The sequence below is a fragment of the Somniosus microcephalus genome, chromosome 19 (genome assembly GCF_052327205.1).
Source record: "Somniosus microcephalus isolate GS21.2 chromosome 19, FLI_Smic_1.0, whole genome shotgun sequence".
Lineage (NCBI taxonomy): Eukaryota > Metazoa > Chordata > Chondrichthyes > Squaliformes > Somniosidae > Somniosus > Somniosus microcephalus.
The window spans coordinates 25,801,988-25,819,094 of record NC_141005.1 but is presented as its reverse complement, the minus strand read 5'-3'; the positions used below and the strand labels follow the sequence as shown (position 1 = coordinate 25,819,094).

The 17,107-nt window shown below is 48.5% G+C and overlaps 1 protein-coding gene across 1 annotated transcript in view; it reads right to left on the bottom strand.

Moving 5' to 3' along the window:
- inpp5jb (inositol polyphosphate-5-phosphatase Jb) overlaps positions 1–17,107 on the bottom strand; it is a 97,709-nt gene that overhangs the window by 16,470 nt on the left and 64,132 nt on the right. Inside the window, exons 5-9 of the mRNA XM_085961417.1 lie at positions 15,976–16,092; positions 13,218–13,393; positions 11,283–11,394; positions 6,365–6,474; positions 1,934–2,150 (exon numbers count right to left, since the gene is read on the bottom strand). Of these exons, the coding sequence (XP_085817543.1) occupies positions 1,934–2,150; positions 6,365–6,474; positions 11,283–11,394; positions 13,218–13,393; positions 15,976–16,092 (732 nt within the window). The remainder of the gene's footprint in view (positions 1–1,933; positions 2,151–6,364; positions 6,475–11,282; positions 11,395–13,217; positions 13,394–15,975; positions 16,093–17,107) is intronic.

Below are 17,107 nucleotides of genomic sequence, written 5' to 3'. Positions count from 1 at the left end.
ATCAGGAATCAGGAGGAGAGAGGCAGGCAGAGAATTGGGAATCAGGAGGAGAGAGGCAGGCAGAGAATTGGGAATCAGGAGGAGAGAGGCAGGCAGAGAATCGGGAATCAGGATAAGAGAGAGGCAGGCAGAGAATTGGGAATCAGGAGGAGAGAGGCAGGCAGAGAATTGGGAATCAGGAGGAGAAAGGCAGGCAGAGAATTGGGAATCAGGATAAGAGAGAGGCAGGCAGAGAATCAGGAATCAGGAGGAGAGAGGCAGGCAGAGAATCGGGAATCAGGAGGAAAGAGGCAGGCAGAGAATCAGGAATCAGGAGGAGAGAGGCAGGCAGAGAATTGGGAATCAGGAGGAGAGAGGCAGGCAGAGAATTGGGAATCAGGAGGAGAGAGGCAGGCAGAGAATCGGGAATCAGGATAAGAGAGAGGCAGGCAGAGAATTGGGAATCAGGAGGAGAGAGGCAGGCAGAGAATTGGGAATCAGGAGGAGAAAGGCAGGCAGAGAATTGGGAATCAGGATAAGAGAGAGGCAGGCAGAGAATCAGGAATCAGGAGGAGAGAGGCAGGCAGAGAATCGGGAATCAGGAGGAGAGAGGCAGGCAGAGAATCGGGAATCAGGATAAGAGAGAGGCAGGCAGAGAATCGGGAATCAGGAGGAGAGAGGCAGGCAGAGAATTGGGAATCAGGAGGAAAGAGGCAGGCAGAGAATCAGGAATCAGGAGGAGAAAGGCAGGCAGAGAATCGGGAATCAGGAGGAGAGAGGCAGGCAGAGAATTGGGAATCAGGCGGAAAGAGGCAGGCAGAGAATCGGGAATCAGGAGGAGAGAGGCAGGCAGAGAATTGGGAATCAGGAGGAGAGAGGCAGGCAGAGAATTGGGAATCAGGAGGAGAGAGGCAGGCAGAGAATTGGGAATCAGGAGGAAAGAGGCAGGCAGAGAATCGGGAATCAGGAGGAGAGAGGCAGGCAGAGAATTGGGAATCAGGAGGAAAGAGGCAGGCAGAGAATCGGGAATCAGGAGGAGAGAGGCAGGCAGAGAATTGGGAATCAGGAGGAGAGAGGCAGGCAGAGAATTGGGAATCAGGAGGAAAGAGGCAGGCAGAGAATCGGGAATCAGGAGGAGAGAGGCAGGCAGAGAATTGGGAATCAGGAGGAAAGAGGCAGGCAGAGAATCGGGAATCAGGAGGAGAGAGGCAGGCAGAGAATCGGGAATCAGGAGGAGAAAGGCAGGCAGAGAATCGGGAATCAGGAGGAGAGAGGCAGGCACAGAATCGGGAATCAGGAGGAGAGAGGCAGGCAGAGAATCGGGAATCAGGATAAGAGAAAGGCAGGCAGAGAATCGGGAATCAGGAGGAACATAGGAACAGGAGTCGGCCATTTAGCCCCTCGAGCTTGTTCCGCTATTCAATGAGATCATGGGTGATCCGTGACCTAAAACACATACCCGCCTTTGCTCCATATTCCTTAATACCTTTGGCTAACAAAAATCTATCAATCTCAGGTTTAAAATTAACAATTGACCTAGCATCTACTGCCATTCGCGGAGGAGAGTACCACCCTTTGCGTGTAGAAGTGTTTCCGAACTTCACTCCTGAAAGGCCTGGCTCTAATTTTTAGGCTATGACCCCTAATCCTAGAATCCCGAACCAACGGGAATAGTTTCTCTCTATCTACCCTAGGAGAACGGCAGGCAGGGCTGTAAGAGTTGGCAGGAAGGAATGGGCACTGCACCCCCAATATTTCACCCAACTCAGCAGGCAGCCACGGGAATCTTGGGTAAACTGCTGTGCCCAGAACTAACATCCCTCCCATTAATCAGCACAAACAAGACAGAGACAGTATTCTACACACAGTCTATATATTACAATCCTCTACTCCCACACAGTTCGGAGACTGGTTTTCTCATTTTCTGCTATTATTTCGAGCTGCAATGACCCACCTTCAGGGAGAAGATGGCGGTGACGGGTTTGTGGTCACTGACGAGGTACTCCATGTGACTGCGGTAAACACGCTGGATCACTTGAATGTGGCTGCTTTTGCCGTCTGGGGATTTGCTCCTCGCCAATACTGTGGAATTCTTTGAGAGGTCGTAGCAGTCAGTCATTTTCACCCTCCAGAGAATCCGATCCGTCCAGGCAGGTTTGCGTTTCTTAGAACTAGGAAACATTGGATAATTGGAACAGTGCGTGCTTTCAAATTTAAAAACTCAATGGCCCAGATTTTCCTGTGAAAATTACAGTGAGACTAACAGCGCTCACCGTTATTTATGTGCAAATCTGACAGCGACTCCCGACGAGCGGAGATGCGCAGTTAAACGCGAAAATCCAGAAGTTGCTGTCCGAGATGCACCACTTCTCCTTAACCTGCGCGAAAACAGCATCTCGCCATCTGGCTCCCCATACAAACGTATTGAAAGGTGTGAAGTTCCTGTACTGACGTCATAGATACAGACTAAATTCGCCACAAAAAGTTAGGGCTTGTCCGTTCCAGTCTAAGTACCCTTCTAATAGCGTGATAAGTCTTAATTATTGCCAAACAATCTCTCCAGCACTGAAAATGAACTTTTACATGTGTGGAGTCTCATTCCTTCAGCTTTTAATTATTGTTGGAGATTTTTTAATAAATTGAAATAATTTTTTTTACTTTTTCTTTTTGTCTCTTTATCTCTCTCCCTTAATCCAATCTTTCTTTGCCTCTCTTTATTTCACTTTCTGTACCTGAATTCTTGACATTGAATTCCATATTCTAACTGACACTTCCTGGTTCAAACTCTGCACTGCTCAATCTGATTGGTTAAGGAGATACACAGTCGCGTGCCCTCTTCACACAGGTCCCAGTTGCCCTGTAGAGGGCGTTGCGCTGTTGGGATGTCCCACTGAGAGCAACTTGCCATGCAAAATCCCATAGAAAGTCTAAGGGCAAGGGCAAGCCACCGCTCACGGCAAAATCTGGCCCAATATTTTCTTTTTTACGTACTGTGAGGTGTGAACTTGAAAGTCAGAACCTGCTTTTATACAGCGCTCATGACCTCAGGGCATCCCAATGCACTTTAAAGCAAATTTAGTACTATTTTGAAGTATAGCCACTGTTGTAATGTAAGGAGCTTGGTAGCCAATTTGCACACAGCAAGGTCCCACAAACAACAGTGTGCTAATGATCACATAATCTGTTTATGAGTGCTGGTTGGCTGCTAAATATTGGCCAGGACACCAGGGAGAACTCCCCCGCTCTTCGTCGAATAGTGCCATGGAATCCTTAACGCCTCATCTGAAAGACGACACCTACGACAGTGCAGCGCTCCCTCAATACAGCACTGGAGTGTCAGACTAGATTTTGTGCTCAAGTCAATGGAGTGTGACTTGGACTCACAACCTTCTGACTCAGGAGGTGAAAGCTGACACCTTGCTGTCATTGCTCTGCAGTTTTGCGAAGCCACACACACACACTCGGAACCTGACAGACTCCAGGCTGCCGTCAACATTGCTAAGACTTGGCCATAAGGAGGCAGAGAAAGCAATTCCTCTGATTTAACCTTTGCCTTGTGGATAGGCATCCAAACAGTGATAGCGGGAGCTTACGGAATGAGGGAATCAAAACTACATCCCATCACCCTGTAACGGTGCATGGGTGCTCCCACACATCGTGCCAATGTGTTATCAGGGTGGTACTGGGGTAACAACAGAAAATGCTGGAAAAACTCAGCAGGCCAGGCAACATCTGTGGAGAGAAATTAAAGTCGACGTTTCGGGTCTAACCCTTTTTCAAAACTGGAAGGGAAATGAAATAGAGTTTAAAAGACTGTTTAAAATTAATATTGTTAAAAGTAATATTGTATGTACCCAACAAATGTCAAATCGATTGACACCTACAGAATGTTGGAAAACTGTACCTTTTTGCTATGTAAGCTTTGGCAATATGGTTCTCTGTAAACTTTCATGCCAATAAAGCATTTGAATTGGAATTGGAATTAGATCGAAAGGTAGGACTGGGAGGGAACAAAAGAAGTGGAGAGACATTAAGAGGTATTCAAAACGAGATGAGATGGTGATAGGGGAACTGAAAGTAATGAAGATGAACAAGGTTGAAGAGCCAAACGGAGATCCCGTCAAAGAGAAGAGCAGAACTTCTTCAAGGTAGGCATTCCGAGAAGAGGTGTGGCAGTGAACCAAACACTAGTACGATAGCAAAATACTGCAGATGCTGGAAATCCGAAATAACAACAGCTGCCTTTTTGAAATCCATTCAGTGTTTGGGCCCTCTCCAGGCATTTACCTATACAGACCCCTGGCAGAGCCACAGGAGCAGAATTTCAGCCCAGCTCACAGCAAAGCAAAGTGCACAATCTTGGGAGGCAGGAGGTGAAAAGTGGAGCAAGCAAAAGAGTATATAGGAGCAGGAGCAGGCCATTCGGCCCCTCGAGCCCGTTCTGCCATTCAGTGAGATCATGGCTGATCTGCGACCTAACTCCATATACCCGCCTTTGGCCCATATCCCTTAATACCTTTGGTTAACAAAAAGCTCTCAATCTCAGATTTAAAATTAACAATTGATCTAGCATCTAGCCATTTGCAGAAGAGAGTTCCAAACTTCTACCACCCTTTGGCCTAGAAATTCACTTTGGGGCGGCCAGCTCGCTCGCGCCCAAAAGTTAGCGCTGGGCGGGGAGCCATTAGCGATCGTCAGATATTCAGTGTTAGCGCCCCAAATCGGAACCGGGCGCTATACCAGGGTGTGCCCGCCTCCGCTTGGGGCGCTGACACTGAATTTCAGCGCTCTTGGCGCCGCTGCGCCAGCCGCTGCGGAGCAGCAGGCTGCGGTACTGCAGGCCTCCTCCTCTTAAGGGGGAGCTGCCTGCAACGGGGAGATCGCCGCTGGAGAGTGCCGGCAAATGAGCCCGGCACCACGGAGAAGTGCCGGGTTCGCGGAAAGCAGCCGGCAATGCCGCGGGGGGGGGGCGGGGGAGGAGGCCGGGGAAGGAGGTGCGGGCAGGCGGCCGCCGAAAAAGTGGCCGGCCGCACCTTCACCTTTAAAGCGCCCCACTAAGGCTACAGCACGGCCCCGATTTTTGGTCGCTGTTTACGGCCGCTTCGGAGGAGGCGGCCGCTACTAAATATGGGGATCGGGCCGGTTTCGGGGCGGAACCGGGGCGCTGCGCACACCGATGACGTCATCGGTGCCGGCGCAGCGCTAACGGCTACCGCCGCCAATACCGCTGCGCTGAATATTAGCGCAAACTCATTTTTGGTGCAGAAGCCCTCTTTAGGCGGTAACTGGCCGCAAAGCTGGCAGCGCCTTAATGAATTTCTAAGCCTTTGTGTGTAGAAGTGTTTCCTAATTTCACTCCTGAAAGGTCTGGCTCTAATTTTTAGACTCTGCCCCCTAGTCCTAGAATCCCCAACCAGCGGAAATAGTTTCTCTTTCTCTACCCTATCTGTTCCTCTTAATATCTTTTTCTGAGTACTTTTATTGAAAGATCGTTGCCTGACACATCTTCACAAGCCTGGTCCTATCAGTCTCTATATATCTAGCTTACTGAGCTGGGCACCCTCGGTCAGTACAATGCACCACAAGGGAAAGGGGAGGAGGCAGGAAGTGGGACTGCACGGGAACAGCTCCCTACACTGGATCAGTTCCTAGGTGGCGGGTCTAGCATGATAGTGAGATTCTCCTTTTCCACCCAATTCTCTCTGTTTGATTCATGCTGTGGTTGATTTCACAAGTGCCTTTGGCCCTCTTAAAGATTCTCACTCTTAAATACTAAGCAGTGACTTTTTAACTAAAAAGTGTATGGGCATCAGGTAGCGACAGGATCACGCTTGGCTGTGATAGCCATCGTAACAAAAAGTCTGCTGACACTCACTGTCCAGACTGACACATGAAGAAAGGTCACTTGGGCAAAGTACTGGGGGGCAACCGGTGACCACAGAATTATACCTCAGCAAGAACCAGCGCTTTCAGGAGAAAAGGGGAGAACACTGAAGGCTAAGAGAGAAAATAATCTTTCAAATATAGATTCCAAGCATTTCTCGATAATTTCCTATCAAAACAGCTGCAAACAACTGAGAATTCCCAATGAAATATAGCAGGCATTTCAGATTAAATTCCTTTTCCATTGGATGTACACAATGTATTGGTGCATTTTTATATCCATAGTCAAGTACAGGAAATTTGCTAACTGTTCCCCCTGACCTAGAAGTGTTTTGTATAATGGATGACCCCATGCAGTTAGTTAAGGGGGCTGAGCGATAGTGTACATGTTTTTACACTCTGGTGATTTTTCTAGCTTGTCACAGATTGACCTTAATAACAAATGCTACAAATGTCATAGGCAGAGAAATCTGGGAGGTCCCAGCGATCTGAGCTGTCATACCTGGTGTCAAATGTGTTTGTGCCCACATCATATTTGTACGTTGGCCTGAAGTTGAGAGGACCTTCCTGAAATCCATTCAGCGCTGGCTCAATCACCTTTGCAATGTTCAACTGTCAAGAGACAAGCAACATTGTTAATACGCAGTGTAGAAACTAGGGCACACAAATTATTTTAGCATCAACTGATAGGCTCAGTGACAGCTTTCTCACCTCTGAGTCAGAAGGTTGTGGGTTCCAAGACGTGAGCACATAATCTAGGCTGATACTTCAGTGCAGTACTGGAGCAGGTGCTGCACTGTTAGAGGTGCCGGACTTTCAGATGAGACGTTAAACCAAGGCCCCATCCACCTCTCAAGAGCCTGTGGCAATACTTGAAAAAGAGCAGGTGGGGTTCTCCTGGTGTTCTGGCCAACATTGATCCCTCAAGTAACGCTACCAAAAACAGATTATCTGGTCATTTATTTCATTGCTGTTTGTGGGATCTTGCTGTGTATGAATGCTGATAGGGTGAGATGAAGAGGGGTGGGAGGAGGCCCGTGCGGAGCATAAACGCCGGCATAGACCAGTTAGGCCGAATGGCCTGTTTCTGTGCTGTCGACGGTCTGTAATCTATGTAAATTAGCTGCCACATTTCCCTACGTTACAACGGTGACTATAATTCAAAATGAATTCACTGGCTGTAAAGTGTTTTGCCTCGCCCCGAGGTGGCAAATGGTGCTGTGTAAATGTAAGTTCTTTCTTCAATACTGATCAATTGATAATGGCTGTGATAGGAGGGGCTGTACTGAGTTACACGGTCCTTCTCTGTAACACGTATTCACATCCAGCCCAGATGAATGGGATTAAAAGTCTCCTCTGTCTGTTGTCTGTGAGGATCCTGAGTGAAATGAATTTGGGGCAATGGCAACGCAATTCCTGTTGGGCCTGGGTCCACACCGTAAGATCGCCTCTGATCCAGCACTAAATTGCCAATCTCACTCGGGGCGGCTGGGGTCGGGAATGGGAAAATATCTCACTCGCGCACCCCTGAGGATGGGCCTGAGGCGCACTGTTGAGTAAATGTAGAGGGTTGGGCAATCTTCGTGGTACTGAGGTCTTGGTACCTCCTATCGGTACTGCGAGAACTGGGCACTCTTCATTAGTACTGTGAGCACCCTCGGTCAGTACAGTAAAGGCACCTCTAACAGTACAGCACTCGCTCAATACTATTCTGCCTCTGACTATTCTGCCTCTGACTATTCTGCCTCTGACAGGGAGTGCTTGATTTTAGCATTGCACAAAAAAGAATGGAGAATATTCAATTCCCAGCTAGTATACTGTATTCGCTGCTCACGATGCGGTCTCCTCTTGGATATTGGGGAGACCAAACGCAGATTGGGTGACCGCTTTGCGGAACACCTCCATTCAGTCCATAAGGGTGACCCCGAGCTTCCGGTCGCCTGTCATTTTAATTCACCGCTCCATTCCCACTCGGACCTCACCGTCCTTGGCCTCTTGTATTGTTCCATGGAAGCTCAACGTAAACTCGAGGAACAGCACCTCATCTTCCGATTAGGCACTTTGCAGCCTTCCGGACTCAATATCGAGTTCAACAATTTCAGATCATAACCTCGGCCCCTATTACTTTTTTACTTGTAATTTTTCCACTCTTTCCCCCCCCCCCTTCTTTTTGTTTCTCTCTCCCACCTGGCAGCTATCTCTTGCCCTGCCAGTACACTTCACACCTAATCTCAGCCTATTACCATCTTGTCTGGCTTCGAATACCTTTTATTGTCTCTTTTACTTCTTTTGTCTCTTTCACTTCTTTTGTCCGGTCGCAGCCCTGCCTTCGATCTATTTTATTTTCTTTCCAGTTTTGAAGAAGGGTTCGACCCGAAACGTCAACTCAAATTTCTCTCCACGAATGTTGCCTGACCTGCTGAGTTTTTCCAGCATTTTCTGTTGTTAACTCACATCCCTAAGTTTGATAAACATTAATTCATTAATGAATTTTAATAATGACTTAATATAAAGTGGTGTTGATGTCAAGGGTCCTTCAGTTAGAGAGCCTGTTCATATTTACAGTAGATAGACATACCCGTCACTGATATCTGTATCTAAAGCATTGTGAAATGTGTCCCAACATTGGTTAATATGAAATACTCGGCTATGCGGGGCGAATGATTTGTTGTGTTCTCCTGTTACTTTATGACACTTAGGATCAGGGAACTTCACTGGGTTTATAGTTTGTTCAAATCCGATGTGCTCAAAATAGGGCTAAAGATATTGTAATAAGAAATATCTGTAGTTTTGGTTGAACAAATGGAGAAACTCAGGCTTAGTTTCATGAATGTCAATCAGGAAACATCGGATTAAGTCAGCAGGAACACAGAGTACCAATAGAGGGCGATCAGACCTCACAGATGGTGCTCAGACTTAACAACGCCAATAGATGCCATGCAGACTTCACAGAGTTGAGCGAGGGCAGCCAGACCTCACTGTGCGAACAAAGGGTGCCCACCCTTCATGATACTAACCAAGGGTGCCCAGAACCCATGTACTGATAGGAGACAGCCAACCCTTACAATACTGACATCCAGTCTTCACAGTACTGGACACAGGACATCCAGTTGCCACAGTACTGACCGAGGGTACCCAGTCCCCACAGTACTAATGAAGAGTGCCCAGTTCTTGCAGTACCAACAGGAGGTGCCAAGACCTCACTGTACTGACCGAGGGTACCCAGTCCCCACAGTACTAATGAGGAGTGCCCAGTTCTCGCAGTACCAACAGGAGGTGCCCAATCCTCAATGTACTGACCGAGGGTACCCAGTCCCCACAGTACTAATAAAGAGTGTCCAGTTCTCGCAGTACCAACAGGAGGTGCCAATACCTCAGTACTGGCAAAGACTGCCCGACCCTCACAGTACTGACCGAGGGTTGCATAGCCCTCACACTAGCGCCAAAGGAATCAGCGGGACTCTGAGAATCATGATACAGTAGTTGGCAGCGCCAAATAGGAGGGAAATACTGGAAAGCTCCTGTGTGTAGGTCAGTTAAGGACAAGATTTCATTTAGCACTGCTGCTGTCCACCATAGAACTGCCCCGGGTCACACATGAAGAAAGGCCGCTTTGGGTGAGGGCAACCTGTAGGACAGTACCCACCCCAGCATGAGTCAGCGCCTTCAGATGAGGGGAGAAAAGGGAGCAAACTGGAAGCAATGATATTTTTGAAAGAAAGAAATCTCAGCCACTCTCAGTGCAAATCAGCAAACTAGGCCTGGGTTCTAATGAGCATTCTACACCGGAAACACTAACCTCTCTTATCTCCTTTCCGACCTGCTGTGTTTTTGCAGCGATTCCCTGTGTAGTCTGTTTATTCCAATCAGGCAGAAAGATGAAGAGCTTTAGGTTCAGCCAGAAAACTCTTTGAATTTTCTATTTTTACATTTCCCAAAATGGACCTGTTGTCATGACAACGCGCCTACTGTCAGGCCCCGTTTCCTTGGGCTATGACAAAATGGGTAGCTGTATGATTCCATTGAGGTAAAGGTAGGCCAAGAACACAGAGAGGACAGACTGTGCAGTGCTAGTGTTAACGCTTTCTGCAACACAGTTGTTGCTATCATACCCCGTTATGGGAGACTACAGGCCCCACTGCAGATACTGTTATGAGCGGTTGCTGATGTGCTGCATTCTATTTATGCAGCATGCATATTAGAAGGAATACACAAAGATGTTACATTGCTTGTACAGGTCAGAAAAGGTGGCTGCCTAAGTCTCTAGTGACAACCATTTCCACACTACCCACTGAGCCATCAGGTAGATCCTAGGCACAACGTTTTTTTAAATTCTGGTGAATTTCATGTTCATTTTGGTAACAGATTTTTCCATTTTATTAAATCCGATGCCAGACTCATTCACAACCAGGATTAGATACAGAATAAAACACCCACACACTGCCCCGCCAATGTGCCCAGCCACTACTGCACTACAAGGGCTAGTCAAAGGCTGGGTATTCTGTGGCGAGTGTCTCACCTCCTGACTCCCCAAAGCCTTTCCACCATCTACAAGGCACAAGTCAGGAGATGATGGAATACTCTCCGCTCAACACTCAAGAAGCTCGGAACCATCCAGGACAAAGCAGCCTGCTTGATTGGCACCCCATCCACCACCTTAAACATTCACTCCCTCCACCACCGGTGTACCATGGCTGCAGTGTGTACCATCTACAAGATGCACTGCAGCAACTCGTCAAGGCTTCTTCGGCAGCACCTCCCAAACCCGCGACCGCTACCACCTAGAAGGACAAGGACAGCAGGCGCATGGGAGCACCACCACCTCCAAGTCACAGGCCATCCTGACTTGGAAATATATCGCCGTTCCTTCATCGTCACTGGGTCAAAATCCTGGAACTCCCTCCCTAACAGCATTGCGGGAGTACCATCACCACACGGACTGCAGCGGTTCAAGAAGGCGGCTCACCACCACCTTCTCGAGGGCAACTAGGGATGGGCAATAAATGCTGGCCTTGCCAGCGATGCCCACATCCCAGGAACAAATTTTTAAAAACTGAGCAGTATGACATTTTCTAATTCTCAGATCAGCCATCAGGTGGCCTCTCTCAGTGAGATTTCCAATGGGTACCAATTGGGCAGTTTGTGTTATTAGCTCATTGTCCACTAAGAACTGGATTGAGATTGCCCCAAGCTCAATTGACAGTGGCAAACGGGGAGCCTTGGATCCCATTAGCCTGGACTAGAGTGAAATCTAGGACAGTGAGGTGAAAGGTCTGCACTAACTGGGGTACATACAATGCAAGTTACACACAGGCACACAATTCTCGGGCCAGATTTTGTGAGGCTGTTTGTTTAGATGAGTTTTGCCATGGGGCTGAGTTTGAGGTGCCCTGGAAGAATGTTTGCTTCATTGATCCTACCTGGTCCTTCTCCCACAGCATGCACAACTTGTTCCTTTCGATGGCACTTTTCACAAAACGAATATCGTACTGCTCGATTCGAAAGTTCAGGTCACCAAACCAGAACACCACGCTGTAAAAAAACACAACACAACAGCCATTACGATTCACCAGAGCTCCTCCTTAACCCCTCCCCCTTCCCCTAAACCAATCTTACTTTCCTCCTACACTCTTTAGAATTTGTTTTTAAATCCCACCACAGCCTTACCCCACCCGATCTCTGCAGCTTCCTCCGCGGCTACATCCCAGCTCAAACCCTCGTTCCTTCTCAGTCTGCGCTACTGTACGTCCCCCACCCCACACAAAGATGTAATAACAGAGCACTTGGAAAACAGTGACAGGATCGGACAAAGTCAACATGGATTTACAAAAGGTAAATCGTGCTTGACTAATCTACTGGAATTTTTTGAGGATGTAAATGGTAAAATAGATAAAGGAGAACCAGTGGATGTGGTGTATTTGGACTTTCAGAAGGCTTTCGATAAGGTCCCACACAAGAGATTAGCGTGTAAAGTTAAGGCACATGTGATTGGGGGCAAGGTATTGACTTGGATAGAGAACTGGTTGGCAGACAGAAAGCAAAGAGTTGGAATAAACGGGTCTTTTTCCGAGTGGCAGGCAGTGACTAGTGGGGTACCGCAGGGATCGGTCCTTGGACCCCAGCTATTCACAATATATATTAATGAACTAGATGTAATATCTCCAAGTTTGCAGACGACACAGAGCTGGGTGGGCGTGTGTGCTGTGAGGAGGATGCCGAGAAACTCCAGTATGATTTGGACAGGTTGGGTGATTGGGCAGAAGCATGGCAGATGCAATATAACGTGGATAAATGCGAGGTTATCCACTTTGGTGTCAAAAACAGGAAGGCAGATTATTATCTGAATGGCAATAGATTGGGAGAAGGGGAAGTGCAACGAGACCTGGGTGTCCTTGTGCACCAGTCGCTCAAGGTAAGCATGCAGGTGCAGCAGGCGGTTAAGAAGGCAAATGGTATGTTGGCCTTTGTAGCGAGAGGGTTTGAGTACAGGAACAAGGATGGCTTGCTGCAGTTGTACAGGGCCTTGGTGAGACCACATCTTGAGTATTGTGTGCAGTTTTGGTCGCCTTATCTGAGGAAGGATGTTCTTGCCATGGAAGGAGTGCAACGAAGATTCACCAGGCTGATACCTGGGATGGCAGGAATGACGTATGAGGAGAGATTGGGTCGACTGGGCTTATACTCGCTGGAGTTTAGAAGAATGAGAGGGGATCTCATTGAAACTTATAAAATTCTGACAGGACTGGACAGACTAGATGCAGGAAGGATGTTCCCGATGGTCGGGGAGTCCAGAACCAGGGATCACAGTCTAAGGATAAGGGGTAAGCCATTTAGGACAGAGATGAGGAGGAATTTCTTCACCCAGAGAGTGGTGAACCTGTGGAATTCTCTACCACAGAAGGCAGTAGAGGCCAATTCATTGAATATATTCAAGAAGGAGTTGGATATATTTCTTAAGGCTAAAGGGATCAAGGGGTATGGGGAGAAAGCAGGGACCGGGTACTGAATTTGGATGATCAGCCATGATCTCATTGAATGGCAGAGCAGGCTCGAGGGGCCGAATGGCCTACTCCTGCTCCTATCTATGTTTCTATGTTACACCCTTTCCCTGCACACGATCTGTGTCGCAGCCATCACTCCCCTCCAGTCGAGAATTCTCACCCAAACCCTTCACCTTGCTAACATAGAATCGTAGAATAGCACAGAAGGAGGCCACTCAGCCCGTCGAGTCTGCCTCGTTTTCAAAAGCCTCCTTAAAACCTACCGCTTTTATTAACCCCCTTCGCTCTCCTCCCAAAAGGGTGGCGGATTCTGACAGGAAAGGATTTTGCCTGAGGGAGGAAGTTGACACTTACTCGTGGTCGAGGACTCCACTGGCAATGGGCCCGTTGAACTGCTGCAGCTGTAGGATGCTCTCAAAGTTGTCCATCCGCTGCTCAGAGTTCTCCATGTGAGCCGGCAAATGGCAGTTGAGGAAACAAATCATGTGACCGCACAGAGACAGCCTGGCGCTGACCCCTCCCTTGTTCCCCTGTTGCAATATATTGGAGGGGGGAAAAAAAAACACACAGGGTCATTCACGTGGCCATTGTGGTACCGCACTGCAGCGGTGAACCACTGCACAGACCTCTCACTGAGCGCGCGCGTGCCGGACCCGAAAATGCTTGGAATCCTGCTTTGCCACTGGAAGTGCGGCGGGATGGGACTTCCGACCACTGGCTGCTCAACCCGTGGGCCCCATTCCAAATCACAGTGTCACGTTAATATTCGGGACAGGCGGCCTGCACCTGTAGAGGTAAAACAGAGGGGCTGCCCAACCTGCTCTAAAGAAAATCAGAGCAGCGCCCTGCCACTCCAAGGCCAGAGGCCCCCAACAGGCTGAATATTAAAATAATAAACATCTTATTCCCCAGTACCATTCTGGGGTAATGGACACCCCCCACCCGTCTTGGATTACCTTTGCCCTCTAAGATGTTTGGGGCTTTCAGAAGGTCCCGTACGGAACCAATGGCAGCTCGCAGCAAGTGTGGGATCCACTGGATCTGTCGGGTGGTGTGCTGCGGTAGAATTCCTGGGGTAGCCTGGGAATGTCCCTCAGACACCCCCCCCCCCCCCCAAGCTGGATGCAGAATTAGGGGTGTGTGGGCAGAAGGCTTGCCCACGCTCCCTCCTCAATTGGGATTTCCGATGGCGTGTAAATAGGGTTCCATCCCAAAATATGCCCCTCTACAGGTGATCAACCCACCCACAGTCACCCAGAGAGTGACAGACAGTGAGTGACGGGACGACGGATAACATTTTACCTCCTGCACCAACTCATCCTCAGAATAAAATTGAGATCTACAAACACTCACATCCATTGAGTCACACATGGATACCCAGACATATACACTGTCAAACATATGCAGACACATATGCTGTCTCGCTGTCATTTCCCTCTGAGCAAGGAGCTGTCAAACAGCATGGTGTTGTCAAGTCTGCGTCACAGAGTAGATTAACTGTCCACAGACAGTAATTGGAACGGGGTCCATGTTCACATCTCTGGGATAATGAGCTGATTCTGATATCAAACGACAATAGAACAATGTGGGCAGGATGTGAACGGGCAGCACAATGAGTTGCTTCTGACCTAATACACTAAATAAACACGACTGGTTATAACTGAGCTGGGGTGATTACAGTAATCTCAGTGCGAGGTTCCCAACATAAACCTCGAGTTGCTTTTTAATCTCTGTCTGCACTGATTGCAGAATGAATGTGTTTCTGATATTTATCGTGAGAGTCATGGAGCTATTTTTATTCCTTATTGCGCGGGGTGGGGGGGGGGGTGATGGGGGTGGGATTATCTTCTGGAAGCTGGTGCCATGGTGGTGATTGGGGTCTGACCTAGAAATTGGTCTCGGGCGTTGGCGCAGAGCGGGCGGTGTCAGATCGGCCGCCCGTTCTACGCCGCGCCCGATATTCACTTCCATTGCGGTCAGGCGCTGACGGCCAATCCGACACCGCCCGCTCTGCGTCATCGCCCGAGACCACTTTCCAGGTCACAGTGAACGACAAACGAGTATGATGTAATCAAAGCAGCTTTTTCAGCTGGTAACCAGCACTTGGTTACAAGTTCATGGTCGATGCAGTATTCGTATTAAATTCAGGTTTTCCAGAGCTTACCTCACAGTGCATATGGTAAATGCACACCCAGTACTGGGCTTTACTGAGTCATACAGAGTGCTGGGCTGGCCCCAGGTTCAATCACTAGTCTATGCTGACTTAATTGATGGTGGTAGAGTTGGCCTCAGAACCCATGAGTTCTGGAAAGGGTAATTTTTTTAAAATTTCGTCCATGGGATGTGGGCATCGCTGGCAAGGCCAGCATTTATTGTCCATCCCTAATTGCCCTTGAGAAGGTGGTGGTGAGCCGCCTTCTTGAACCGCTGCAGTCTGTGTGGTGAAGGTACTCCCACTGTGCTGTTAGGGAGGGTGTTCCAGGATTTTGACCCAGCGACGATGAAGGAACAGCGATATTCTTCCAAGTCAGGATGGTGTGTGACTTGGAGGTGGTGGTGTTCCCGTGCGCCTGCTGCCCTTGTCCTTCTAGGTGATAGAGGTCGCGGGTTTGCGAGGTGCTGTCGAAGAAGCCTTAGCGAGTTGCTGCAGTGCATCTTGTAGATGGTACACACTGCAGCCACAGTACGCCGGTGGTGGAGGGAGTGAATGTTTAAGGTGGTGGATGGGGTGCCAATCAAGCGGGCTGCTTTGTCCCAGGGGTCCTGTTCTCGATTGCTGTCCTGAGACTTCTTCCCTATGTCAGCTGAGGACAAGAACAGGCTACTCTCAGCCTGCTCACCCTCATAGTCCAGACTCACACATGAAGGATGGTCGCTTAGGCAAGGTACTGAAGAGACGTTGGAACTGTATTCCAGCACGAGTCAGCACCTTCAGGGATGAGGGGATAAATATCGGGGGGGGCGAGGAGGAACTGTACATAGTGGTCACCACAACACCATCTTTGACCTGACTGTTCATGATTAGAAGATGAGGATTCTTATTTGCTGCAGGGAAAGGTCAGACAATTTCTCCAAATCTAAGATTTCTACCCGTCAGGATTTTGAGGCTTACCCAGTATCCACCAAGCCCAGTTCTGGTGCAGTCGGTCTGGACGTCCTGCAGGCTAGGCAGGAGGTAGTACTTGGCAAAGACTAAGAGCAGCTGCCCCTGCATTCTCTCAGAGGTTACCTAGACCAGGGAGAAAGGCTGTCACAACCTTTAGAACACAGCTACATCTAGTCAATATTACATTACAAAAATAACAACCTTTTGCATTTATATGGCACCTTTAACGTAGAAATATCACCTAAGGTGCTTCACAGAGGTGTAACCTGGACAAAAATGGACACCAAGCCCAAGTAAAAGCTATTAGGAGGGGTGACCAAAGGTTTGGTCAAAGAGGTAGTTTTCGAGTAGGGTCTTAAAGGAGGAGAGGTGGGGAGGCGCAGGAATTTAGGGAAAGAATTCCAGAGAGTGGGGCCCAGGTGGCTGAAGGCAAAATCGACAATGGTGGGGGGAAGGCAGGGAGGGGATTGTCAAGAGGCCCAATCCAGAGGAACGGAGAGTTTAGAGGGCAGAGGTTACAGAGATAGGGAGTACAGTTTTGGTCAAGCTGAAGTTTACAAAGGATGGCAGGCTGGTTAGGTGAGGGTTGGAATAGCCGAGTCTGAAGGTGATAAAGGAATGGATGAGGGTTTCAGTAGCACATGACCTGAGGCAGGGGCAGAATCAGGTAATGTTACAGAGGCGATCTTTGTGATGGAGAGAATATGGGGTCAGAAACTCAGTTTAGCGTTGAATAGGACGTTGAGGTTGTGAACAGTCTGACTCAGCCTGAGATAGTGGTTCGGGAGAAGGATGAAATCAGTGGCGAGGGGAAAGAGTTCATGGTGGGGGCCCAAGACAATTGTTTTCAGTTTTACCAATTTTTAGCTGGAGAATACTACAGTTCATCCAACACTAGATGTTGGACAAGCAGTCTGACAGGTCAGAGGGAGTGGCGGGTCGAGAGCTGTGCGTTATCAGCATTTACAGGTATGGTAGTATAGTGGTTATATTACTAGACGAGTAATCCAGAAGTTTGAACTAATAATCCAGAGAACGTGAATTCAAATCCCACCATGGCAGTTTGAGAGTTTGAATTTAGTTTAAAAGAAATCTGGAAATAAAAAGCCGGTATCAGTAAAAGTGACCATGATGCTAT